The sequence below is a fragment of the Balaenoptera physalus genome, assembly GCF_965194825.1.
Source record: "Balaenoptera physalus genome assembly, chromosome: 3".
In the NCBI taxonomy this organism is placed as follows: Eukaryota; Metazoa; Chordata; class Mammalia; order Artiodactyla; family Balaenopteridae; genus Balaenoptera; species Balaenoptera physalus.
The window spans coordinates 12203726-12229442 of NC_138890.1; the positions used below are offsets into that span (position 1 = coordinate 12203726).

Genomic DNA, 25717 nt, shown 5'->3' on the forward strand with positions numbered 1-25717 from the left:
AGTGACGGAAAACCCACCCACTGAGCAGAAAGGAGAATGGCTTGGTTCCTGTGGATAAGAAGCCATGGTGCAGCTTCAGGCTTTGCTGTATCCAGGTGCTCTGACACTGCCACTGGGGAGGGCTGAAATACCCTGCATGGTTGGTGTTCAGTGTGCCCTGCTTTCCTCCCAACCCGTGGAAAGGGGTGAGATGGCTGTGACTGCTCCCCAAATCCCAACCCAGGTGAAGTGAGGGCTCTCCCAGCACCCCTTATGACTGGCCTTGCCTAGGTCATGTAACCTTGCATTGGGCTAGTCATGGGCCAGAGCTGTGGTACACTCTGATTGGCCAGGACTCCATCAAGCTTCTCTGGGAAGGGAGGTTTATAGTTCCATCAGGAAATAGTGTGGGTGCCCCCCAGAGGAAGGGAGACAGATATAACAGGTGCATCACTCAACCATCTTACTGGATGATGAGCAATTGTGAAAAAAAGCTTACCAGCTAGGTTTTCTCAGTTCCTTATCAAACGAAAATAGCTTTATCGAGAAACAGCTTTTCCTTCCCATGAAGATTTATTAGGCACCTGTGTGCCAGGCCCCTCGTTCAACTTCACACCAGCCTGGAAAGGATTATTCTCCCATTTTGCATATGGGGAAACTAAAGCCCTAATAGGCCCAGGGCTCCAAAGTAATGGACTCACGACTCCGCGGAACTGAAAATGGGCAACACAGAGCCACTGCAGGAGGGAGCTATTAATTGAAGCCTAACATACTATCAGGGCTGCGTGCGCTAATGGAGGCCGCCTCGGCAGATGGTTCCGGAAGACCTAATGCCTTGTGGGCAACATCGGGCCCCGGGAGCGTAGCTCCACCCCTTCCAGCAGGCTGTGTTAGTGTTTACGGGGTTTTGAGAGATAACGGCACACACGACGACCTCCACCCTACCGGGCCCTTATCGGCTACCCCTAGCCCTGCCTGGGCACTACTTGGTGTCGCAGGCTCGGGCCAGCATTAGAGCTCCTGAACCTGGATGTGGACGACAATGCGGCGCGGGTCAGCCTGGCTGGGGACACTGCATTGCGCCGAGGTGCGGGGACCCGGGCCGAGGGGCGGAGCGGCGCGTGCGCACAAGGGCGCCGCGGGAAGTTGGAAATCGACAGGCCCGGCAGCTGGTCTGGGGGACCGCCGGGGCATGGGCTCGGCGACAGGCCTGGCGCGGCGGCTGCGGGCGGCGCTGCGGCAGGAGGAGTTGCGGTGAGGGCAGGGCACGGGGTGGGCGGGCCAGGGGTAGGGGGCGAGTGTCGCGGTCCACTCTGACCCTCTGTCCTTAGGGCAGTGGAGGAGCTGCTGCGCCGTGGTGCTGACCCCAACCTGGTGCTCGAGGATGGCGCGGCGGCCATGCACCTGGCGGCCAGAGCCCAGCACCCGCGGAGTCTGTGTTGCCTCGAGGCCCTGCTGCGCCGAGGCGGGGACCCCAACACTCGGTGAGGCAGGGTCTGGGCTCCGGGCAGCTCTTCCGCGAAGGAGAGGGGTCTCCCGAGTCCGAGGGAAAGACCTGGGAGTCCTGGAGAGGGCGTCCCACGGTTCAAGGATGCGGACTCAATGCCCGGGGGCGGAGCTTGGGGAATCTGGGGAGGGATCTTGAGGGTCCAAGGGCAGAGGCAGGGTACCAGACCGAGGGTGGGGTATGAGGTTGCGCTGAGGCCAAATGGGGATCAAAGGTTCAGATCTGGTGGTAGGCGCTCTAGAGTCAGAGAGCAGAGGTTTGGGTCCTGGCCCAAGGGCACAGGATCTAGGTTCCAAGTGTGGTGTCCCAGGCTGGAGGGCGGAGATGGGGGGCTGAGAGCCAAGGCCCCGGGCGGGGGGTCGGAGGGTCGGAGGGTGGGGGCGGAGATCGAGTTCCCTCCTCCACTGACCCCTCCTCCTCTCCTGCCCCAGATCGGCCGAGGCGCTGACGCCGCTGCACGTGGCCGCTGCCTGGGGCTGTCGCCGCGGCCTGGAGCTGCTGCTGAGCCAGGGAGCGGACCCCGCGCTGCGCGACCAGGTGGGGGTCCCAGCGCAGTTTGTAGCAGGGCGAACCCGGAGGGAGGGAAAGAGGAAGGAAGGGAGGAAGAGAGGGAGGGAAGAGGGCGCCCCCTGCTGACCGCGCCCGTGCAGGACGGACTCCGGCCTCTGGACCTGGCCGAGCAGCAGGGGCACCAGAACTGTGTGCGTGTCCTGCGGGAGCTGGAGGCTCGGACCAGGACCCCGACACGGACCCGGGCAGACCCCCAGGAGCCCGAGCCCGAGCCAAAGCCTGGCAGTGAGTGGTGCCTGTGCGGCTGGGGGTGCTTAGCCTCTGATCTAGCTTTGCGGGTCTCTGTGTGTGACGTCCACGCTCTCCCACTGTTTCTGTTTCACGACCAGGGTCTCTGGTCCGTTTCTCTGCCTCCGACTCTGTCCTTCCTCTTTGCGATTGCAGCCGCCTCTTTCTGTCTGATCTGACTTCCATCTTTGTCTCTCACTTCCTCCTCCCCTCCTCTCTGACTCCCACTCTTATCCCCTGCTCCAGGCCCAGGCCCTTGGGGAAAGGGGCTGAATATCAGCCCCTCTGGACCTCCCAGTGTGACACTGGACTCCACAACACTGGGCAGAGGTGATGGCAAGGACATGAGCCTGGAGGCTGGCCCTGGACCCCCCAGCCTCCTTGCCCACCCTGAGATTGCTGACACAGATGGCAGCTTGGAGTCCCCCCTAGGGCGCTGGGACTGCAGCTCAGTTGCCTCCTTTGTCACCGCGGTTGAGGCCTCTGGAGCTGAGGACCCAACCGCCCACACGTCCCCCTGGGCTGGTGTCCGACCCTCCCAGAAGGTGCCAAGATCTTCGGGTACCCCACAGCAGGAACATGGAGCCCTCGTGGAGGGCAGGGAGGCAGAACTAAATGCCCGTCTGCAGGCCCTGACTCTGACCTTGCCAGATGCCTCCCCCTCCCCCAAGTTCTTCCCAGACAGGAGCCCAGCCCATAGTGCCCCTTGGGAACCACTGCCTGGACCCTCTGACTTCCACATCCCAAAAGATGACCAGTTGTCCCTCGACAGTGATGTGGCAGCCCTCTGGCTGACAGAGGATGAGGCGAGCACCACAGGTGGCAGGGACCCCATCCCCTCTTGCCAGTGCCCACCGGACCCCACCATGTCTGACCTGGAGCTGCTGCAAGGGCTCCGGGCACTTGGCAAGAGCCGCGGTACCATCACGTCCTTCACCCGGCCGTACTACCTCCGACCACTAGAAGAAGCCCAGGCTGCTCCTGGTTAGTATCCAGAGTCCAAGGAGCCTCCAGGAGTCCTCGGAGACCCGTGGCTCTCAGTGCAACCTACTTCTCCCTTCATCTCTGGGAACCACCCTTTCCTTTGTCTCTCTTGACTCAGTTTCCCCTCCCAGGCCCAGAATTCTCAGGGCACAGCCCAGAGCTGGCCAAAGCCCTGCGGACCGGCCGTATCCCAGATGCCCAGGCAGATGAGGATGCACTTGCCAAGCAGTTTGAGCGGCCAGAACCCCCCAGACGGTGGCGGGAGGGGGTCATGAAGTCCAGCTTCACATATTTGCTGCTGGACCCCAGGTACTTGGAACAGGAATGACCCAGAAGTGGGAACTGGAAAATTCTGAGATTGGTTCTTATCTGCTGTGTGTCCTTAGGAAGGGAACTGGCCCTCTCTGGTCATCAGCTTCTTTATCTATAAAAGGCAGTTGGATCCAATTCAAGCTGCTGAGTGTCCTTGGCGAACAGCCACCCACCCTGCCTTTTATAAAACAGGGGTCACTGGACATGGGTTGCTCTGTCTTTAAAGACTGTCTCTGGGGCGACTCTCGTCACTTTTCCCTCTCTGAGCCACCTACTTCACCTAGGAAGACTCAGAACCTTCCAGCCCGAGCCTCCTCACTGACACTGGCTGAATGCCTTCGGATTTTTGTCCATGCCATCTTCTACGTGGGCAAGGGAACACGGGCCCGGCCGAACGTCCACCTCTGGAAGGCCCTTAGCCACCGAGGGTGGCCAGGAAAACAGGTGTGAGGATAAGGACCAGGTTCATGGCAGGGGCGGCACAGCTGCGGGCAGGGAGAGGAAAGAGGGAATTGGGGGGCAGACCTCTGACCCTGCCCTGGCTCCCCCCAGGCCTGCCCCAAGGTGCGCCAGATCTTAGACATTTGGTCCAGTGGTCGTGGTGTTGTCTCCCTGCATTGCTTCCAGCATGTGGTTGCTGTGGAGGCTTACACTCGAGAAGCATGTCTTGTGGATGCTCTAGGTAGGTGCCTGGCTTGTGGGGTTGGGGGGGGTCACATGAAGGGCACTTGATCTACTGATTCCCTCACCCCTTGCCCCTCAGGGCTGTTCATTCATTCAATGAGCAATTATTGAGCACCAATTATGTACCTACACATGCACAGATTTTGCTCCATTGGTTTATCCCTGCTTGAGGGCAATACCCAGTGGGTTTACTGGCACATACTTCTGCCTGGGGTTCCTGGAGGCTGCCTTCATGACCTTACCCCTAATCTCCCCAGGGATCCAGACGCTGACCAACCAGAAGCAAGGACACTGCTATGGAGTGGTGGCTGGCTGGCCACCCACCCGGCGCCGCCGCTTGGGGGTGCATCTGCTGCACCGTGCCCTCCTTGTCTTCCTGGCTGAGGGTGAGCGAGAGCTACGGCCCCAGGACATCCAGGCCCGTGGCTGAGCACTGGGGAACTGGCCATCCAGCCTAGGTCGAGATCAGGGTGTTTGAATGTTCCAGCTTCCCCGCGCTGAGAGCAGCCCCCCGTCTCCAGCTGCAGGAGGCTGGTGGCGGAGCAGCAGGACAATCTCTCCCTTGGGCTGAGGGAGGACTTTATTACAGATGGAACTGCTGGAGAGGTAGTGAGCTCCCTGTCATGGGTGGAGAATAAGGGGATGTGGGAGGAGAACAAGTAGACCAGAAGGTTCTTTGGAACACTCTGGTGCTTTGAAACATGCCAATGCTTTGGCACTTTGGTCCTGTTTGGGCAAACAGAGTCCATTTTTATCTCCCTGACACAGGGGACCCACAATGTAGGCTGGGCTGGGGGCTTCCTCAGCCACATGAAGGGAATCTGCCCAGCTCAAGAGTTAGGTTTCGCTGCTTCCCAGCTGTGGGACCTTGGACCAGCAATTTCTCTGTCTGAGCCTCACTGTCCTCAGTTGTACACAATGGGGAAAGTGCAAGGTTCTACCTCAGGGGGTCACTGAGGAAATCTGATTAAACCGTCATGGGGTAAAGTGTTTGGCTCAGAGCCCTACTGAGCCAGAGGCAGCCCTGCAGGCGGAAAGTCTCTGGGGGAAGGCGGCGGGTGTCGGGATGTTCTCGAGGTACCGGGGATGTTCTCGAGGTACCGACCTGTGTATTGAGGGGTGGGCAGAGCTGGGGAGGTCATCGCGGTGTGGGTGTGAGACGCCAGCCCTCCTTGGCATCACTGTGTGACTGGAGCCTGCTGGTGTTGCTTCTCTGAACCTGTTTCTTCCACTGTAAAATGGGATCCCTAACCCCATCACTAACCTCTTTGCTCTTTATGCAAAGAGCTTCAGTAAGTGCCAAGCCACTATCCTGGCGAGGTGGTGGCAGGATCATTTAAATTTTCCAGAACTTGCTTCTTCAAAGCAGTCCAGTGGGTTTAGGGACTTGGTGAGATCCGCTGCCTCATTGGGTTCGTCACCTGCCTGTCATCGTGGCTCAGAGAACCAGGTCCTGCAGGGGGCGGGCTAAGGTTCCACCTGCCTCCTGGCCTCCACCGCTGAGCCCCTGGCTACTCTGGCTGCTATGGTAATTAGGGTTCCTGCCTCTGGAGTGGGCCTGGGCTCTACCATTTTAACTGAGCTGAAGAAACCTCACTCCGAGCTTCCCTTTCCTCATGTGTAAGACAATGAATTCTCCCAGACACCAAGTAGGTGCTTGATAAAGTGATAGCAATTAAAACAGCATGCTGGAACTTCCCTGGTGGCGCGGTGGTTAAGAATCCGCCTGCCAATGCAGGGGCCACGGGTTCAAGCCCTGGTCCGGGAAGATCCCACACGCCGCAGAGCAACTAAGCCCGTGCGCCACAACTACTGAGCCTGCGCTCTAGAGCCCGTGAGCCACAACTACTGAAGCCCGCGTGCCTAAGAGCCCATGCTCCACAACAAGAGAAGCCACCACAATGAGGAACCTGCACACCGCAATGAAGAGCAGCCCCTGCTTGCTGCAACTAGAGAAAGCTCGCACGCAGCAACGAAGACCCAATGCAGCCAAAAATAAATAAATAAATTTATTTAAAAAAAAAAAAACCAAACAGCATGCCATCTCCCAAGAATACACAAACAGAAAGAATCCAGAGACATCCCTTCCCCCGCCAAAAAAAAGAGGCCCAGAAGAGGTGGGATTTGTCTAAAACACAGGGTATCCCAACCTTGGCCCTCCTGACTTTTGAGACCAAGTTACTCCTTGCAGTGGGGGCCGTCCTGTGCACCGTAGGGTGTCAGGCAGCATTCCTGCGCTCCACCCACAAGATTCCAGGAGCACCTCCCCCTCCAGCTGTGGTAATCAAACATATCTCCAGAATTTGTCAACCAACAACAGTGCCCCTGTAAGAACCCCTGGTTTAAATTAAAGATGGGCTCACAAACCAGTGGGGAAAGGACCAAAGGTGCAGCAACTGAGGGGACAAATCTCCTCCCACCGGCCACACAAACCACGGGTAAACTTAGATATACATACATTAGAATAAAATATAGAGGACCAAGAGCACAGCCATGGAGCAGGGAAATCCAGAGAAATCTGGATTCAAAAAAAAAAAGATTCAAAATAAAAATCATCTTCGTGACAAAAGCAACTCAAAACCAAGTTATAAGATAAAATGGGACAGTAAGAGGTACTAACTTGCTGTGTGGTGTGGAGTGAAGGGGATTCAATGAACCTATGGGTGTCAGGCACTCAGCACAGGGCTTTGCATACAGCTGACACAATTATAGCTACTGTAACCAGATGCAACCGTCCTCGGATCCTCACCTCAACTTCAGCATCGACCTCAGTTGGTTCTCCTCCTCCCCTCCAGGGACGGGGAGCTCACCCCCTATCTGCCTTCTGCTCTGGAAATACTGCCCAAGTAGCCCCTGCATTTTGAGGAGGGAGGGGAACTCGGGAAGAAAGCCTGGACGGCCGACATCCTCAAGTCTCTGTGGGCCAGCCCTGAGGGGGAGGCACTCGACTCAGTTCAGTCTGCACTTGGGGAAACTGAGGCTCAGGGCGGCCCCGCGCTGCGGTCACCCAACACAGGCCTGGAGGCTCCGATTGTCACTTCTTTTTATTGAGTTACAAGTTGAGATGTGCGGGTTCGGTGGTGCCAGCCCCCTCCCAAACCCTCCCTCCTTGGGCCACAATAGCTCCCAGCGCCGAGGAATGGGGGGGTGGTAAGGGGTCTCGGGCATTGGGGCGGGGTCTCGAGGGTCCCTGCGGGGCTCGTGGGTCCCAGGATCAAGCACGGCGAACACGGAAGACAGAGAGCGGGATGGTGGCCTGCCTCGGCCCTGGCGTTGTGGGGTAGGGGGCTTCTGTACAAGGTCATCCTCCGCGGGGGTCCCGGCTATGGCCTCGAAAAACCGATGGGTCCCGCAGGACTAGCAGAGAGCGGTGTGTCCACCTGGCTCCCACGAACGTCACGTCCTGCCCAGCCGGCCTGGGGGGCGTCTCCCTGACCTGACCCCGCCCGCTGGAGCGAACGGCCCGCCCAGGTAGGTGGTCCGCGCGGCAGACCCAACTCCGGCTCCGGGCTGCTCCTCAGGCTCGTCGGCTCACTAAGCGCTACCCTGCCAGCTCAGCGGCTACTTCTTTTCCTCTGGGGGCGTGGGCAGGGGCTCGGGCAGGGCCTTGGGCGAGGGCTCGGGCTCCCAGAGCAGGAATTCGTGGAGCAGCGTGTTGACCGTTTCCGGACACTCCAGCATCACCATGTGGCTGCCTTCATCGATGAGCTTCAGGAAGGCCAGGAGCAGGATCTGCGGAGGACGCGGGCTCAGGGCAGGCAGAGACAGGACGACGGAGCTCGGGGCCTGGCTGCCCTGGGACGCCCCCCGCCCCCCCACCTATGCATGGCCTCCAACATCAGGAAGTCCTTCTTGCAATCTACCCTATATTTCTCCACTTCCACCCAAGGGGGATCTGGAAGATGGCCTGTCACCCTGCTGGAGCCCCGCTGGATATTCATTCATTCCCCGTTTATTAAGTGCCTACCATATGTCCAGAGCAGGATTTCTCAACCCGGGCACTAATGCCATTTGGTGTGGGATCATTCTCTGGGATGGGGACTGTTCCATGCACTGTAGGATGTTGAGCAGCATCTCTGGCTTTCGATCCACTAGAGGCCAGTAATAGCATCCCACTCCCCCGCCACAGCGTGACAATTTAAAATCTCTCCAGGGACTTCCCTGGTGGCGCAGTGGTTAAGAATCTGCCTGCCAATGCAGGGGATACAGGCTCGAGCCCTGATCCTAGTTCGCTCACCATGGATCAAACCTGTGCTCCCCGCAGTGGAAGCACGGAGTCCTAACCACTGGACCGCCAGGGAAGTCCCATGAAGAGTGCCTTTTAACGTGCAGTGGGGACAGCACGTAAACCTACCACCTGTCCAAGGCAGCCCCACTTTCTGGAGTCCACCTTTGACTCTCCATCTAAGCTCTGACGTCCCTGGGGCTGGAGCACAAGGCAGAGTCCCCCTGGACTGTGCAAGGGGGATTTGAAGGGTGTGGTGGCCGGAGTGCCATACCTCAGCCATGCGCTGGTCTTCCTCCACCGGCACAAACTTGTCGTGCATGCCATGGACGAGCAGGACGGGCACGGTGAGCTCGGCATGGTAGACCTCATCGCCCTCGGGCCAGTACTGGCCACTCATCATGGCCCGAAGCACAAAGGAAGACACATTGAACGCATTGCCCTCCTTCAGCAGCTGCTTCTCTTTGGCCCCTTGTCGGGCGAAGCCAGCCCTGGGGGTGGGGAGGCACTGCTGGAGCCCTCATGCCAGCTCAGCCACCAGGGGTGCCCCCATGCCAGCCCCAGCCATATAGCTTCCCCTCCCATCCACCTTGGGGAGATGCCAGGGCAGGGCCAGCTCACTCACTTGAGGAAGCTCCAAGCCAGACAGGGTGACAGGCAGTGCAGGACGCACGTGGGCATGTTGAAGATGGAGCAGAAGCTGGGCTCCAGTGCCGTGGGGCCCCCGCCGTTGATCATGATCATCTTGTGCACCAGGTCGGGGTACTCATGCGCCAGGAACGTGCAGAAGGAGACACTGCCCCATGGGTGGGTGGTGGGGAGGGTTGAAGGGCAGTGGTCAGCAGGATACAAGCAGTGAAGGGGTTAATGCCCTCCCCTCATCCAGAAGCATATCCTTGAAGGCCAAGATTCTTCCCCTGGGGTCCATGGACACCAAATGGGGGTGAGGGATGGGTGGGGCATCTCAAATGCCCTGAAATTGTGAGATTGTGTGTGTGTGTGTGTGTGTGTGTGTGTTGAGGGTGGATTTTTTTTCTTTTGGAGAAAGGATCCAAATACAGAACTTTTATCAGATCCTCAAAGTCATCATAACCCCCAAAGGAGTAAGAATTACTTATTGCCAAGTGTTAGGAAAGCTATTTGATTAAACAAACCCTTTGGCTTCTCAGAGAAGGTCCCTGTTTCCAGCGTATCCCTTCCCTTTAAGGATCTTCTCTCATTGGCCCCTGGGTGTGGCACATCTGCCTGCCTTATGCAAGGTGGAAGGGTGCAGGTACCTCTCCTCATTCCCCCTAAAGCAGAGTTTTTTTGCAAACTATGGCCTGTGGGCTAGCTGCTTGTTTTTGTAAACTTAAGTTTACAATCTTGTAAATGTGTAAAATATTTTATAAATAAAGATTTATTAGAATAAAACCATGCCCATTTGTTTACAATTATGTCTGCTTTCTTTCTACAACAGTAGACATGTGAAGTTTCAACAGAGATCAACCATTATGGCCTGCAAACCTAAAATATTTACTATTTGGCTCTTTAAGAAAAAGTTTGCCAACCCTTGCTGAAAAGAGGGACAGGATACAAGCAGGAGTCAGGTGGACTTGACTGTCCCAGTGACTCACTGTGTGCCCTTGGGCAAATTGCTTAACCTCTCTGAGCTACCATCTCCACATTTGTGACATAGTAACTGTGCTGACCTCATAGCATTGTTATGGGGTCACAGGAATTTCCACAGGTGGGTGCTCATTTAATTGGAGGAATCATTTAGCATAAGCATCCACTTTGAGGTATGTTTTCATATAAGCAAATAGGAGCTATGCTACTTCCCAGTCTGGCTTCCTTTCTTTTGGAAACTTATGTAACATTTCTTTTTCTTGTCTAGTTGCATGGGCTACAACTGCTAAAACAGTGGTTCTCAACCTGGCTGGCTGATCAGATCCTGCCTTTCCTCCTGGGTAAAGGACAGAATGGTACCACTTGGCAGTGATCAGGCACCCAGGCCCAGAGCCTTCCATGGCGTGGGCTCTCATCTAAATGATAGGTGGTATTATCTGTCACCCCTGTAAGGAAGAGTGAATTATAGCAACCTGTGCACTTGTAAACAAAAATTATGGGATTCCAATTAGTCTTTCCTTGGAGCCCTTGGGGTCTCCAGAGCAACCAATTTTTGAACTTAGTTGAAGACAATGGTTCTCAGCTAGGGGTGATTCTGCCTACCAGAGGACCTTTGGCACTATCTGAAGGCATTTTTGATTGTCATGATCATCACTAGACCATTGTGCTAGTGGCATCTAATCGGTAGAGGACAGAGACGTTGCTAAACATCCTACAGTGCACAAGAAAGCCCCTCACAGAAAAGAATTACCTGACCCAAAATGTCAATAGTTCAGGGATTGAGATACTGCTTTAAAACAATGTGAAACAATAGAATTGGTGGCAGGAATCCCTGTTTTGTTGCAGATGTTAGTGGGATTTTTCAAGAAGGGAAATCAGTATTTTGTGAGTGGGTGTCCATTTCCTGCCAGTCCCCACCCCTCACCCTCGTCCCCACCCCAGTGTTGGCTCACCCGTAAGAATGCCCAATGAGCACGTTTCGCTTCTTGGCATAGCGCTTGAAGATGGCACGCATGTCCTCTGCCAGTGCATAGAAGGTGTAGGCGGCGGCCACCTGGGGCGCTGAGCTGGCCCCGTGGCCGGCCAGGTCGGGCGCCACCACCTCGTAGCCCAGGCGCACAAAGAAGTCCAGCTGTTCCTTCCAGATGGCCAGGGAACCGCCGACACCATGGATGAAAAAGAGCACCACATCGGCCTGGGCGCCCTTGCAGCTGGTGATGCGCTTCTCACAGTCAACGTGGATGGTCCGCTTGGGGCGTCGGGCTCGCCGCCGTCGTCCGCCACTGCCACTCCCAGCACTGCCTGGGCCCGAGCGGCTATCGCTGCCCGCTGGGTCAGCCAGCTCTACCTCGAGGGCGGCTGGTGGCTCCCCAGAGCCGTTCTGCCCGTGCAGGAGGTCAGCTCGTGGTGCCCGGCCCAGGTTCTCCACCAGTAACCGCCCATTGCGGTACACGGTGATTCTGCGCTGGCAGTGGACCAAGCCAGATTGGTCCCCCTGGGCGGCGTCTGACAGTGGTGGAGGTGGGGTGGGGAGCGGAGCGGGTCCAGCATGCTTCACCCGCAGCACGCGGCCAGGCTTGACCTCCACAAAGGTGTAGCCATCACTGGACTCCACACTCTCCAGCGGCCCCACAGCATTGGGTGGCGCGCCCAGCAGGCAGCAAAAGATCCCATCGGTCACCCCGGTCAGCATGGTGTGTCCTGTGAGTGGGGTCGTGACAGCCAGGTCAGAGGCCATCTAAACAGGGAGCCTTCCACTCCCATAGCACCCACTCCCCACACCTGGGTCAGGTGAGTTGCACTGCGAGGCCCCATCTAGGCTCCAGTTTGGGGGTGGCCAGAACCAGCCACGCACTGAGATGTTTTGTCTGGTCAGTGCCTGTGTGGCGTTCGGCCACCCTTCTGGGCCAGCCTAGTCTATCCTAGAGAGAAGGTCGTGGCTGACACCAAGAGGCATTCATTGGGGGTGGCTTCCCGGAGGAGGGGACATTGTGGCAAATGTGGCCCATCCTTGAGAACCCTCCAGCTCAGGTTTATAGCAGTTATGCCTTCCTAAACCCATTCATTCATTCGTCCACTCATTCATTCATGCACTGTTTCCTTAATTCACTTTCACTAAACCAGCATATCCTGAGGGCTCCAAAGGCATCTAAAAAGGTGCAGATCCCAATGAGCCCCCATTCCAGGCCTCTAAACCTGGCTTCTGAAAGGTGAGACCCTGGGAGAGGGGTTTCAGGACTGAGCTCCAGAAGCCCTTGCCCAACTCCCCAAGACCATGGGTGCAATGGGTCTGTTTCACAGACCTACAAGCTGAGGCTCAGACACTCTGGGAAGAAGGTGCTCTGTCCCCACTGCTCAGTACCTTGGGTTCTGGGGAATCTGGCACACAGCCCCCATTGGTGGAGATGAGGATGGAGAAGGTAAAGCCCTGGCTGGGGGCCTCCAGGCCTCCATCCCGGTCCCTGGGCCACGGCCCCCACTCCGTGTCCATGGCAACTGCAGGCAGTTACATAACTCGAGGGGGATACCCGCGCAGCGCACCCCCATTGTTTAGGCCCTGGTGATGGGACCAAGCCCTCCCCGTCCCCATCCTGTGCTCCGCGGGGATGATGAACGCCGAACACCCGGCCTGCAGTGGCCCGTACTTGCTGAGGAAGGGGGAGCAGGCCGCGCCCCCCACCTCCGGCGGGGTTCCAACCCAGGATTGCCAAAGGGGGCGCAGATGCGCCACGCCAGACCCCCTCCACAGAGCCAGGCCCCCGCCTCCTGGGTGCCCGTCAACCCTGCGGCGGGGTCGAGGCCACTGGGGCTCCGCGGCTTCCTAAGGGCTTTGTGGACACCCCCCCCTCCAAAGTGAAAGACCCAGGGGCCTCAGTGTCCCCTTCCCACGGCCCGGTCCCTGCTCACCTCATCGAGGGCCCTGGGGCCCGGGGCAGGGCAAAGGGGTCCCGGGCGGAGAAGCCGGCGTCCGCCTGCGGGCGCCGTTTACATGGTGGCGCGGGGTCGGGCCGGGCGCGTTTAAGCGGGCGGGCGCGGACCCAGGGCGGTCAGTGCGGGGACATCCCGCTACCGCCTAGCGAGACAGCCCTTTAAGTGTCTCCCCGTGGTGGTTGGGGGGGGGGGGGGGGGGGGGGCGGGACCGCTCGCCGACTGACTGGAGCCTCGGCCAATCGCAGCTGCATAATGACCTGGCCTACTTAGACTGCCAATCAGAGGCGGCAACTCCGGGATCAGGGCGGGCTCTTGTGGCAACGGCCCCGCCTCCCTCAAGGCTTACGGAGGTGGAGGGAGGGATTGGGCCTGGTTAACCGCCGAGAAGGGGTCGCAACCTGAGGTCTTCCGGACCCCTCCTGTCTGCAAAGAGGATCTCCTCGGCTAGCCCCTGCCTCCGAACTGCCCTGTCCCCTCCAAACGGAGCCCCCATGCCCCTCTCTCTCTGCTGACCTTTCCGTTCTACAGTCTCCCAGATCTTTGCAATTTCAGGTGGGGAAACTGAGGCTCATAAATGGCACAAGGTCACAAGGCAAGCTGGGGGGCAGAGATGGGACTTGGAACCACGGCTGTGTGATTCCAAGTTCTGCAAATTGTTAAATTCGTTAAACCATTAAACAGATATCTTGGAGCTATGGGTAATTAAGGAATTGGAGTTTCACAGATAGGCCAGTTTAACTGGTGACTCTGGTCCCAGCCGGAGCCAGAAAGCCCACGGTTCAAATCCAGCCTCTGCCCTTTGCTGATATGTGACCTTGGGCAAGTCCCTTCCCTGAGACTCCATTTATTTCTCTATGGAATTAATTCCCTCATGAGTTTGCTCAGCAGGGAAAGTGCTCCATACATTATTGGCATTATTATTGTACTGCTGTAGTATTGTAGTGGTTTGCTAAATGATGGTGCTGGTAGGATGGGCTTCAGAGGACAAGGGGTTAATCATCCCTTCCCCACTCCTATCCCCTGGAATTTGCTGCCAGAGCTGGATTAGGTCCAGACACCCACTTGCCCACTCAGGGTGCTCCTGGGAGACTACAGTTTATTAATGCAGAAAAAACTCCCCTCCCCCTCCCCAGGCTGGGAGATGCTGGGGTGCCTGCAGGGACTCAGCTGCAAGCCTGGCCCTTGAGGGCGCCCTGGGCTTCAGGGAGAGTCTGGGGAGAGCTGTGTGGGGGCAGTGTTGGGCCAGAGGGAGGGATAGGACTGGGGGAAAGGAGAGTATCTGAGGAGCATTTTAAAAAGATGAATAGGGGAGCACCAGGCAGAAGAGGTTGTAGCTGAAGTTTAGGGTGTGTGTGTGTGTGGCGAGAGCGGGCTTCAAATGCCTGCCAGATATTTTCCCTGGGGCAATGGGGAGCAGTAGAGGGTGTGTAAGAAGGGAAAGGGCTCAGATATGAGTATTAGAAAAATAGGGCCTGAACGGGGGCACCGCCAAGGGCAAGCCTGCAACCGCTGAGTTCTGCAGATTGAGAAACTGAATGACCACCCCAAGGACATCCAGCCAACACCAACTCAGACCTCCTGGGCTCCCCGCCAAGGGGTGGAGACTTGGCTGGGGCTAAAGGAAAGCTTCCAGCCGTGTGCCGTCTGCGTGGCTCCTGCTGGGGGTGGGAAATTCAACCAGCCGTTTCCTGAGGCTGCCACCAGCTGCGCCGCCGTCACCCCAGGGTACCCTCTGTAGATCTACAGGAGAAGGAACTACAACTCCCAGCAGACCCAGGGACATAATGTCTTGTACGCACGCGCATGCAGAGGAGGCACCGTTCGCCTGTCACCTGCTGGTCCACAAGAAGAACTACACTCTCCTGTGGTCATTTACGCTCACGCCTAAGATGCGGTGCGCCTACGTAGAACTACAACTCCCGCGGCAATGAGGGCTCCGCCTAGAAGAAACTGCATTTCCCAGAAGTCCTCGTTCCTCAGCTGCGGAACCTGTGGGCTTTGGAATAGCTGCCACCGGACGGCGTGCCGGCGGCGGACATGGCTTTCTCGAGCAGATCGGTGGGTCGCCTGTTGGGGCCAGTCAGTAGGTCAGCGGCGCTTTGGGGTGGCAGGTGAGTCCTCAGGGGGACCCCTTCCCAAATCTGGGAGTAAGGGCGGCGTCGGGGGCTGGCCCCAGCTGTTTACCAACCACATGACCTTCCAGTGCCTTGCAAACTCCTCGAGCGCCTTTTGCTGCCAGGCTCCCTCCGGCATTGGTCGGGAAGCCCAAGCTCGGAGAGGTTGGGCGCCACGCAGAAGTCACACAGCGCCCCCTCTAACCTTCCCCGGCAGGTGGCTCCAGCCCCGGGCCTGGCTGGGGCTCCCCGACGCCTGGGGACTCCCCGCCGTGCAGCAGACCCGGGGCAAGGCGCGCGGGAACGAGTATCAGCCGAGCAACATCAAGCGCAAGAACAAGCATGGTTGGATCCGGCGCTTGAGCAAGCCAAACGGCGTCCAGGTCATTCTTCGCCGCATGCACAAGGGTCGAAAATCGTTGAGCCACTGAGCAGCGCGACGCTGCCGGCTGGACCCCCCCATTAAAGCATTTTTCCTCGCTGACGACTGGGACTCGGACGGACATGAATCCTCAGATTTCGGGGTTGGCCCAGGGGGAGAATTGTGGGATTAGACTGGAAGAGGGAGTGGGAAGTCAGACCTTGCCAAATGCCTTTTTACGCTTTTGAATTAGGAAGAATTTCGAACATGTGCTTCAGTCCACAGAATGGTACAGTGAACGCCCTTGTAACCCAGTACACAGCTCTACCCACAACCTATCCTGCCCTCTCCTGAGGTGCAAATCTCGGGCATCAGGTTATTTCTTCTGTAAATATTTCAGAACTCACTTCTCTAAGATAAGGGCCCTTTAATACATATTCACAAAGCTTTTCACAGCTAAAAAAAAAAAAAAACAATTCCTTCATGTCATTAAAAATCTAATAAATGTTCAAATTTTCACTTGTCTTATTATAAAATGTCAAGTCTCACAGTTCTAGGAAGGCTTGTGGAGAGGTGGGAGGGGTTTGAATCCTCCACTTGCCCCTTGGGGACGGGCTCTGTGACCTTGAGCAAGATCTTAGCTCTCTGAGGTTCATTTGGATCCAATAAAATGGGACTTCCCTGGCAGTCCAGTGGTTATGACTCCACGTTTCCACTGCAAGGGGCGCGGGTTCCATCCCTGGTTGGGGAATTAGGATCCTGCTTGCTGCGCGGCCAAAAAAAATAAATAAAGCAGATCCATCCTTAAAATGAGATGTTCATTTCTCCTTTGCTGTGATGTTGGTGTAATAATACTTAGTAGCTTCCACTTAGTAACTTATTGGGTACTTCCTCAGTAAGTTCTTGTTCTCTCCAGGCTGTCAGGCTGGTGGTGGTGGTGGTGGTGGGGGCGGTTGCTTGATTCTACCCAGGCAGTTTGGACACAGTGGAGCCAGGGCTGGGAGGATGATTGTGAGGACCGTGGAGCCCAAAGGAGGCACTAGACTTTGCCCTGGGTAGAACGCAGTCGGGGAAGGCTTCTTAGAGAAGGTGGCAGGGTCTGGGAGGGCCCAAAGGGAGGAGGGATTGGACGGGTCAGGATAAAAGGTGGACGAAGGAGGCCAGAGGGGCCCAGAATTTGGGACCGAGGAGGCGGGACTGGATCCTTGGGATACTGGGGAGCCAAGGGAAGTGTTTCAAAAATGCTCTGTCAGCTTAAAGATATCAAGCGGCTAGTGTGGGAGCAGTTTAGATATGCCGAAACCTAAGGTTGGGACCCCAGGGAGGAGGCTGGGAGTGTAACGGTGGGTCCCTATCCTTCTGAGGCTGCTGTGAGAACCCCATGAGCCACCATATGAAAAAGCGTAGCAAACGCTAGAGAGACCGGTGGGACCTCCGGGTGTTGCAGACTACAAATCCCAAGGGGCTTTGGGGGCGCGGCCTCCGCCCACTTCCGGATTTCGCTGCTCTTCACTTGCAAGTCCCGGGCGGGGTTTTGCTCTCTCAACTGAACTTGACCACGAGGGGAGGCGGCGTGGCGACCAATGGGCGCGTGACTTAGCCGGATCTGGCCAATGGGAATGCGCAAAGACCGCATAACTTGGAGGCAGGGCCAGAGGGCGGACCAACGACTGACGGGCGGCCGCACCAGCAGTGTGGGCTGTGCAGTGGCTAGAAGTTACTGTGCGGCGGCTGCTAAGGAGGCGGCTGTGGTGGCGGTGGCGGCGGCTGAGGCGGTGGCTGAGGCGGCGACGGAGGAAACAGAAGATGGTGAGGGTGGCCGCCAGGGCCGTACTCCCCCTCCGCTCGACAAAATGGCGCCGCGGGCCCACCCACCTCCAGTAACCCCCGAGGCCCCTCACCGCCCTAGCCGGCCCCCTCGGGCCCGGCCCCGCCCCTCTCTCTGACCTGTCACCTTCAACCCCCCCGGACCCTGCTGTGAGCTTCTTGCTGACCCCGTCCTGGCTCCATCTCCGACCCCTGACCCTATCTAGGTTTCCAGGCCCTGACAACTCATTCATTTCCGGGTCGCGGCTCCCCCGGAAATCGCCTGGGGGGTGGGGATGGGGTCCCCCGAGACCCCCAACTGAGGCCTCGTCCTCCGGGCGCCAGGCCTGGGCCTTTCCTGTTCGGGAAGGTTTGGGAGGCCGGCCTGAGCGTCGGGGCGGGGAGGGGGCTTGACATCGTGACATGCGGGGCTTTATCGCCAAAGGAAGTGCGACATCGCGAACTGCCTTGGTCCCCCAGAGCCCTGACCCCACCTCCAACATTCCTGTCCCGACCAGCTCTAAGAGGGAGCGACTTCATCTCTCCAGTCACCAGGCCCTATCCCTGTTAAATGAGGGTAGCAATAGTCCAGACTTCATAGGGTTGTGATAATTTGGGGAACTGACGTCTTAAAGGGCTTGGGACAGTGAACGCTCAACAGATGAGCTGGGTGACTCGGGGATGGTGACATTCCCTCCCAGCTGTCTCCTCATCTTGAAGTGGGGATAATGCCAACTTTTTGGGAGGTTAAAATCCCCCTTGGGCCGCTCACTCATCCTGGGATTTGGGTCTGGTGGTTCTTTGGGGTTTGGGCTCTCCACACAGCCTCACAGTTGAGCTGAAGCCCCCTTCATTCCCTCCACTCTTTGGCATCCCCAGGGCTGACAGAGGTGATGGAAGCTTTTGTCAGGGCAAGTCAAACCCCATTGTTCCTGGACTCAGGGTCCCAGCCCACAAGCCATAGTCCTTGGGATGTGGTGGGGAATAGGTAAAAGACTTCTTGTCAGGAAGGATATGGGAAAGTGGTAAGTGGGTTCCTAGCACGTGGGTCCCCAAGCCTGGGTGTTGTCCTTGACTCCTCGCTGCGACCTCATTGTCCACTCCCAGTTCCTAAGAAGATTCTGTTGGCTCTGCCTCCAAAACGAATTCTGAATCTGTCCACAGCTCCCCACCCTGGTCCCAGCACTGCCACCTCCCGCCTGAACACCTGCTCCGGCCTCCTCCCTGGTCTTCTTGCCTCCATCCTGCCCCACTGGCAGTTTGTAATTCACCCAGAACCAGAGGGAGCTTTTAAAGATGTCAGTCAGATAATACCACTATCTAGCTTACAAAACAGTCTGGGGGCTTCCTGTTGTAACCCCAATGAAACCCACCTCCCCCCCTCAGCCTCCAAGGTCCCTGCCCAGCTCTGTGACCTCATCTCCACCCTCTTCACCCCTCCCCGCTGTGAGCTCCAGCCACAGTGGCCTTGTTTTCACATCTTCACACTCAGTCCCTGCCACCCCAGGGTCTTTGCACCTGTTACTCCTGCCTGGATTGCCCTTCCTCCTGTGAATAACATCTGCTCAGAGGGTCCCTTCCTGACTGCAGGAGGCCCCCATGCCTCCTCTCTCTGCACACCATTTCTTTTCCTCATCTTGCTTCGATTGGGTCACTGGCAGGCTGCCCACACAGGGACTGGCACACAGATATCCAGTGGGAGTTTGCTGAGGCAATGGACAGCTTCTGGGCCCAGCTGTAGCCAGGATTTGTCTGGCTGAGGTGAGGCGTCCTCCCTGTGTCTGAGGCCTGGTTTTCCTGCTTAGCTGACAGGAAGTACTGGCCATGCGCTGTCTGCATTCGTTTATTCAGCACACGTGCATTGATGCTAACAGCTGCCCTCAGGGGTGCTCTGGGCAAAGCTCTCTCCCTGTGTCGTCCTACTGAAACCCAGAGCAGCCCTGGGAGGGGTCCCTCTTGTAAACCCGGTTCACAGCTGGGGCGGCCAGACTGGGAGGTCACCTGCCCCAGGTCACACAGCCAGGGAGGGGCCCATCCAGGATTCAGTGCAGGCCTGGGGCTTCGGAACCTCTCACCACTCTGCTGCCCGGCCCCCATGTTAGCCCTGTCAGGGACCCAGGGTTGAGCCAGCCCTGCCCTGCCCTCTGCCTCAGGGAGGTGGCAGTCCAGTGAGGGAACTGGATGTGTAAACAGATGACCTCGTTGGGGTATGAGCGTGGCTCTGGCAGAGGCTCCCTGCTAGAGACTCCCGAGGTGTGGGGAGAGGGAAGGGGGAGGGGGTGTTTTGAGCTGGCTGGAGAGTTTGGCGGGTGTTTCCCCCATGGAGGACGGAGGGACATTTCCTGGAGGGTGGCACGGGCTGAGGAGGTGTGTGGCAGGAGGCTGGCGTGGGCCAAGCCGAGCCAGGGCTGCGGAGGGGTTTGAGTTGGGGCAGGGACCCCTCCTCTCCTTTAGGTCTCAGGCCTGCATCACTGCATCTGGGCAGTCCTCCCCATCCCCCAGACCAGCCAGCCTTCCCTACCCCCTCCCCCTACTGTCATGGGCCTCACATGGCACCTTGTGGTGCCCTGTCCTCATGGCCACTCTGCATTCACTGCATGGCTCTTTGACGCACACTCGTGTCCCCATGCACTGGCTGTTCCCTGGGGCCAGAAGTAGGTCTGCTGTGGCTCTCCGCAGTGCTCTGGTGCCTGGTGTGGGGCCCACCACACAGCTGGGTCCTGAGAACACCTTGCTGGATGGATGAAGCTGGCCCCATAGTCTGGGGCTGAGCTGAGGCAGGGGTCCTGGGACAGGGGAGGCAGGTTTGAGGGACTCTGAGCTGGCTCTGGGGCCGTAGGTCACCCAGATGTGAGGGCCACCTCCTGGGTGGGAGCAGGAGGCCCATCCACGTTCCAGCTCCCCTGGCTCACCCATCCCGCTAGGGTCTTGCTGGGGCCCAGCAGAGAAGGGGTTGGGCCCCACAGGGGTGAGGACGCCCGTTTCCGCCGGCACCAGAGGGTGATGGGGGATCCCCTGAACAGCGGCTTCCCCGAGAGCGCAGCGCCTGGGCCAGGCATGGCGATGGAGCACCCGAGGGAGGGTTCACGTAGCCTGTAGGCTCTGAGCCCTCGGCTTTCAGGCAGGAAGCAGAGGCACTGGCGTCACAGAACAGGAGCTTGGCCTCTGAGGTTCGGCAAACCTGGGTTCAGTCAGCTTCCTTGTTTTCTCGTTGGGGCTGGGGGACCTCAGGTGAGTGTTACGTGATCTTTTTGCCTCAGTTTCCTCGTCTGTATGATGGGGTGACTCCAGCTTGGGAAACCCCTGGTCCTCCCCAGCTCTCCCTCTCCGGGCCTGACGACAGCGTTGCCCTCCTGCTCTGCTGGGAAGTCACTCCCTGCCCCAAGTTCTCAGCCTTCATCCCTCCCCGGGGTTCTTGTGCCTCAGTTTCCTGAGGCGGACACAGCTCCCCTTGGCCTTTATTCACCCCCATCTTGTGGCAGAGACCTGCCCTCCACCCAGAGTCAGGGTCTTCCCCTTCCAGAGCTCTCTCCCTTCCTTGCCCAGTTGGTGCCAGAGCGTCAGAGAAAAATGACTTTCCAAGAGTCAAGAGCTGTGAATGAATCTGTCGCTGGCTCCCTGGCACCTTGCGGGCCTGAAACCTCTGGTGCCTGAACCCCTGCCCCAGGCAGCGGGGGCAGGGAGGAGCCAGCCTGCTTCCTTTAGGCTTCTGGCCCTCCCCCCACTGGGAGGCATTCTCCCCTTACAGGGCAGCCTTTGGATGTGGGGACCCCAGGAGCAGCCCTCGAGCCAACCCTGGTCCACACAGTGTTTGCTGAAAAGCTCAGCCAGTTTTAAAAAGCTGGCACTGGAGCTTCCCTGGTGGGCCAGTAATTAAGACTCTGCACTTCCAATGCAGGGGACACGGGTTCGATCCGTGGTTGGGGAACTAGAATCCTACATGCCACATGGCACAGCCAAAAAAAAAAAAAAAGAAAAAAGCTGGCACTGACACACTGAAACTTGGGTTTCTGAGTTTTCTCAGGATTCGGAAGCTCGGTTGACCCCAGGCTTCGGGTCCTGTGTCCCAGCAGCCCCTGTGTCCCAGCTGCTGTTTCCCCTTCACCCAGCCTCCTGCTCCCCCACCCCCATGTATTGACACGTGGACCCTCAGTGTTTCTTAGGGTGGACAAGTCTCCATCCCAGGCTCTATCAAAGGTGCATAAACGGAGGTGAGACCACGAGTTCAGTATTCAGCTAGCACAGAGGACAGGTCTGCAGTTGGAAGGGCCCGGGTCCAGCTCCCCACCCTGCTGCTTGCTCCTGACTTGATGCAAGTGTCCTGTCCTGTTTGAGCCTCGGTTTCCCCGCTCCTTGCCTGGTGACAGGTTTATTGTGAGGACCCTGTGGGAGATCATACCCTTACTCTGGGGTTGGTTACTTTGTTCTGGTCATAAGAGTGGACACATCAGGTGGCCAACTCAAGGGGGAGTTCTAGAAAACTTGAATGGCAGAACAGAAAGAAGGAAACCGGAAGTCGCCCGGTAGGTAGCCCACCCGGTCACAGGTGCTCCAGGGGTGGCCCAGCCTGCTGCCTGATTTCTCACTTACCATCTTCCCTGTCTTCTAGGCAGATTTTTTGAAAGGACTGCCTGTCTACAACAAAAGCAATTTTAGTCGATTTCATGCCGACTCCGTGTGCAAAGCCTCGGTGAGTACGTGGGCCGTGAGCTGCCCTCGGGGAAAGGGCCGGGGGTGGTGTGCAGCCCCCAGGTTGGGGTCTTGCCAGAAAGAGGGGCCGAGCTCCAAACCCAGCCCCACTTGAAATCCTCACACGTCTTTTGATCTGCATTGGAGGGCGGGTGCCGAGTTGAGGGGTGAGGGGACCCCAGACCTGTCTACGCTCCTAACCCACGCTTTCCCAACCCTCCCACAGAACCGACGTCCCTCAGTCTACCTGCCCACTCGGGAGTACCCGTCCGAACAGAGTAAGTGGCCTCTGTTGTTCTGTCCCATCCCGGCTGCCGAGGGGAAGGGCCAGAGGGTGGTGCAGGAGGTGACCTGTGGGGAGCTGGGCAGCTCCCAGCCCTTGGGAGCAGCGGGAAGCCTGGCTTTCTCTGGGACCCTCCTGATGTCCACGCCGGCATCCACGTCCAGCCCTGCAGGGTCCCAAGCTGGCCCTCGTCTGCCGCTCGCTGGCCCTCACCCCCACCCCCGCATCAAGTCAGGCCTCCCCTGCTGGCTCCCTGTCACAGGTCTCGAGACTTGTACCATGGGGTGGGGGACCCAGCCCCGCCTGGGGTGGGCAGCTTGGGGAGGGGGCGTCTAGGCAGAGGGACCTGCAGGGAAAGGCCTGGAGCCTACAGAGCAGGGGGATCTCGAGGTTATTTATTGTGGTCACGGTGTTTTCTTTCAACCGTGAAAAAATCCTGGACTCTGCTGGGTGCGTTCTGTGGTCACTGGGGCACAGCATGTGGATCTGTGCTCCTGGTCTGTCTGGGAAAACACCCACGTGACCTGGCATGCTGAGGCTCATTCCCCTGCCTGAGGGTGGAATCCGAGCTCAGCTTAAGACTCGGCCTCTCTCTGGGAAGCAGGGACCCTGTCAGGGCAGCCAGCTTGGGCTCATGGTAGTGGCCTGTGCTCAGGAGGGAGAATGCTTGGCTTCCTGAAATCTCCTCCAGGGTTGGGGGTGGTGACTTGAGTCACACAAAGGCCACCCAGGGCAGGGACAGCCCAGAGGCCAGGAAGGGGTAAGCTCGTCCTGGGAGGCAGTGCAGGCTGGGATGGGGGCTGGGCCGCCTGCAGCTGGCTCCCCACAGCTTCTTCCTGCAACTTTGTCTGTCTTTCCTTCTCAGTTATTGTGACAGAAAAAACAAACATTCTTTTGCGCTACTTACATCAGCAATGGGACAAAAAGGTAAGGCACGTGGGGTTCGAGTGCTGGGACTCAGGGAAGGAACACAGCGCCCAGCAGGGGGCTCTGAGTAGTGGAAGGACACCGGTGGCTGGGAGACTGGGTGTTCGAGTGGGGCCTTGAGGGCTGAATAGGAGTTTGCTAGGTGATTCAGGAGAAGGAAGAATGCTCTAGAGGAATGGCTGTGCAGAGGCCACAGGGCTCTAGTGCTCAGGGACAGGCAGGGGCTTGGTAAGCTGTACTGAGGCCCGGCTCCCCACAGTTTGTGGGGAGCACGCCCTGGTGGCAGATAGACTTCAGTGTTGTTACTTGGAGTCTTTGTTCAACGATGAAAAGTATTCACGATTAAAAATCCAGGCCCTACTAGGATGCGTAGCTGCTGTGAAAAGTCGTCGCCCCTGTCCTTCCCATAAGAGGCCACCTTTCTGACAGGATATTTTTTCTTTTTCTTTCTTGAAAATCTGCACGTGTAGTTTTGCCGTGTGGTCAGATTGTTTTTTCCCCATCATGGTGAACATTGGACAGTGACCTGCTCTGGGCCAGGTTGGAGGGGGACCCCATGATGAAGTGACTGCTCAGAAAACCCCAGCTCCTGGCCGCCCCCACCCCACAAGCCTTGATTCCCACCAGGGAGGAAAGGAGGTTTTCCCAAATCAGCACGCTTTTCTCTTCTGTGGCAATTTGGGGGCTTCCCCGGGTGGCTCTTGAGTGCCCTTTGCCCTCCGGCAGGGTGGATGGCTTCTCTGAGGGTCTGAGAAATGCTGTGTGAGGGTCACTGAGAGTTGTGGTGACTCCTTGAAGTGCTTGTCACAGGCTGGTGTCCCCAGGGGACCATGGCTTGGTGGGGCAGGTCCAGGGGGCAGAAGGGGCTGCCCAGCCACGGGCCCTGGGTCGACTGCCCGCCTCCAGGCCTGGCGCTGTGATGTGCTGGAGCCCCAGGGCCAGCCTCAGATTTCAGGAGCTCCCCCAGCATGAAGACTCACAACCCCTCCGCTTCCCCTGCTCCCCAGAATGCCGCCAAGAAGAGAGACCAGGAGCAAGTGGACCTCGAGGGTGAGAGCTCGGCGCCGCCCCGCAAGGTCGCACGGACCGACAGCCCGGACATGCACGAGGACACTTAAGACTCACACTCCCCCACAGGCGCCTCCTGTCTCGTCTGCTCCTCGCCCGCCCGCCCACCCGCCGTGTGTAAGCGCCCCGCCCCCAGCCCCTCCGCCGGCCCACCCACGCCCCACCGTCCACACCACTTCCAACCTCATAGGAGCCGATGTATTTATTTTCCTTGAGTTTTTATTTATGCTGTAAAATGTACCAAGCGATGGTTAAAGGGGACATCAGACCCAGTAGTGTGATGTTGGTAGATGCTTTTAAAAAAAACAATTGTTACTCACCTCCCCCCCTCCAGTTCCCCCTCCTCTTGCCCCCCAGTTCTCCTCTGGAAAACTGGAGCGTGTCTGCGAGGGTCTAGAGCCAGGCCTCTGCTGCAGCCGGCCAGCAGGGGTGGGGGCCCTTCTCCCGGCTCCCACTGGCTGGTTCGGGCCTTAAAGACTTGCCTTGTCTCGAGTTCCACCGGGACCTATTCTGTGCCCAGACCTTGCTCTGAGCATGCGTAAGGGGGAGAAGTCAGCCCTTCCGGATCTTTCTCTTAAGTCATTTTATCATGGACTAGTGCGTGCTCCGTGTCCACCCCAATAAAAGGATCTTTCCTACCCGACCTCGCGTCTTTGCTCGGCGTGCCTCAGCCCCAGAGGATGGAGCCACTGAGAGTCATCCCATCATTACCAAGAGGAGCCGAGAGGGGCCCCCAAACGCTGGGGCCCCAGGACCAGCTGGATTCTCTCGTGGGCCTGCTGCGGCCACCTCGCTCAGAGCCAAGACCTGCCCGGACCCACCCCTCTGCCCCAGCCGTCAAGGTGTCCTCAAGGACCGGGACACCCCAGAGAGACGGTCCGTGCTGCCAAGGATGGAGCTGTGGTGGGCCCCACGCCCATGACACTGGCGAGCAGGGCGGCATGCCCACCAGCCTCTGTGGAGACAGCCCAGGTGGCCCGGCCTCACGCCCTCAGAGAGGAGGCACGCGGAGCGCCGCGGGACGCCCAGCCCCAGTGCCCTCAGTCGGCAGGTTCCACGGCTACTCCCAGGAGCCAGCTGGACTGGGCTTGGGGCTGAGCCCGGGGACGTAGGGGGGCGTTCGGGCTCCAGGCAGAAGGTTTGAGTTCCTGACCACTGGGCACAGGGCCAGGGGAATGCCACTGCTTCCCCCGCCAGCCCTGAGTGGGAGCCAGAGTGCTGGAGCTGATGGCTGGGGTGTTGGGGGCGGTGAAGGGTTGGGCTGCGGCATGAGGGACACAGAGGCTGCAGGGGGCGCCTGCCCCAGGTTGTCACCGTGGAGGGCCCAGCTTGAGGCAGACTGCTCCGGCCTGAGCTGCCCCGTGCCTGCTGGGTGGAAGGCTCCAGGATTAGCTGCCCAGCTGTGGGGCCCAGCTCTGGGCGCGTGTGCAGCGGTGTTCAG

At 58.2% G+C, this 25717-nt stretch overlaps 4 protein-coding genes across 5 annotated transcripts; 3 read left to right on the top strand and 1 right to left on the bottom strand.

Annotated features, from left to right (window-relative positions):
- The first annotated feature begins 119 nt into the window (after positions 1-119).
- On the top strand, positions 120-6194 carry ANKLE1 (ankyrin repeat and LEM domain containing 1). The gene is made up of 9 exons (XM_082453365.1): positions 120-1233; positions 1311-1463; positions 1918-2023; positions 2137-2281; positions 2531-3268; positions 3400-3577; positions 3865-4024; positions 4133-4262; positions 4522-6194. Exons 1-9 carry the CDS (start codon positions 1010-1012, stop codon positions 4692-4694), a joined length of 2007 nt encoding a protein of 668 aa, XP_082309491.1. The 5' UTR covers positions 120-1009; the 3' UTR covers positions 4695-6194.
- A 1096-nt stretch (positions 6195-7290) lies between these two features.
- On the bottom strand, positions 7291-13201 carry ABHD8 (abhydrolase domain containing 8). The gene is made up of 5 exons (XM_082453378.1): positions 13005-13201; positions 11051-11798; positions 9115-9285; positions 8764-8980; positions 7291-7996 (listed from the first exon to the last, which is right to left on the bottom strand). Exons 2-5 carry the CDS (start codon positions 11788-11790, stop codon positions 7826-7828), a joined length of 1299 nt encoding a protein of 432 aa, XP_082309504.1. The 5' UTR covers positions 11791-11798; positions 13005-13201; the 3' UTR covers positions 7291-7825.
- Positions 13202-14986: 1785 nt separating this feature from the next.
- Positions 14987-16022, top strand: MRPL34 (mitochondrial ribosomal protein L34). Its single transcript, XM_082453406.1, has 2 exons — positions 14987-15139; positions 15360-16022. Exons 1-2 carry the CDS (start codon positions 15066-15068, stop codon positions 15571-15573), a joined length of 288 nt encoding a protein of 95 aa, XP_082309532.1. The 5' UTR covers positions 14987-15065; the 3' UTR covers positions 15574-16022.
- Positions 16023-17107: 1085 nt separating this feature from the next.
- On the top strand, positions 17108-24919 carry DDA1 (DET1 and DDB1 associated 1). 2 transcript variants are annotated; one of them, XM_082453403.1, is made up of 5 exons: positions 17108-17312; positions 21923-21999; positions 22225-22276; positions 23147-23208; positions 24216-24919. In XM_082453403.1, exons 1-5 carry the CDS (start codon positions 17117-17119, stop codon positions 24324-24326), a joined length of 498 nt encoding a protein of 165 aa, XP_082309529.1. In that variant the 5' UTR covers positions 17108-17116; the 3' UTR covers positions 24327-24919. The 2 variants fall into 2 exon arrangements, with proteins under 2 accessions (XP_082309529.1, XP_082309530.1); XM_082453404.1 differs by having other exon boundaries at positions 17154-17312; positions 21919-21999.
- Positions 24920-25717: the final 798 nt, after the last annotated feature.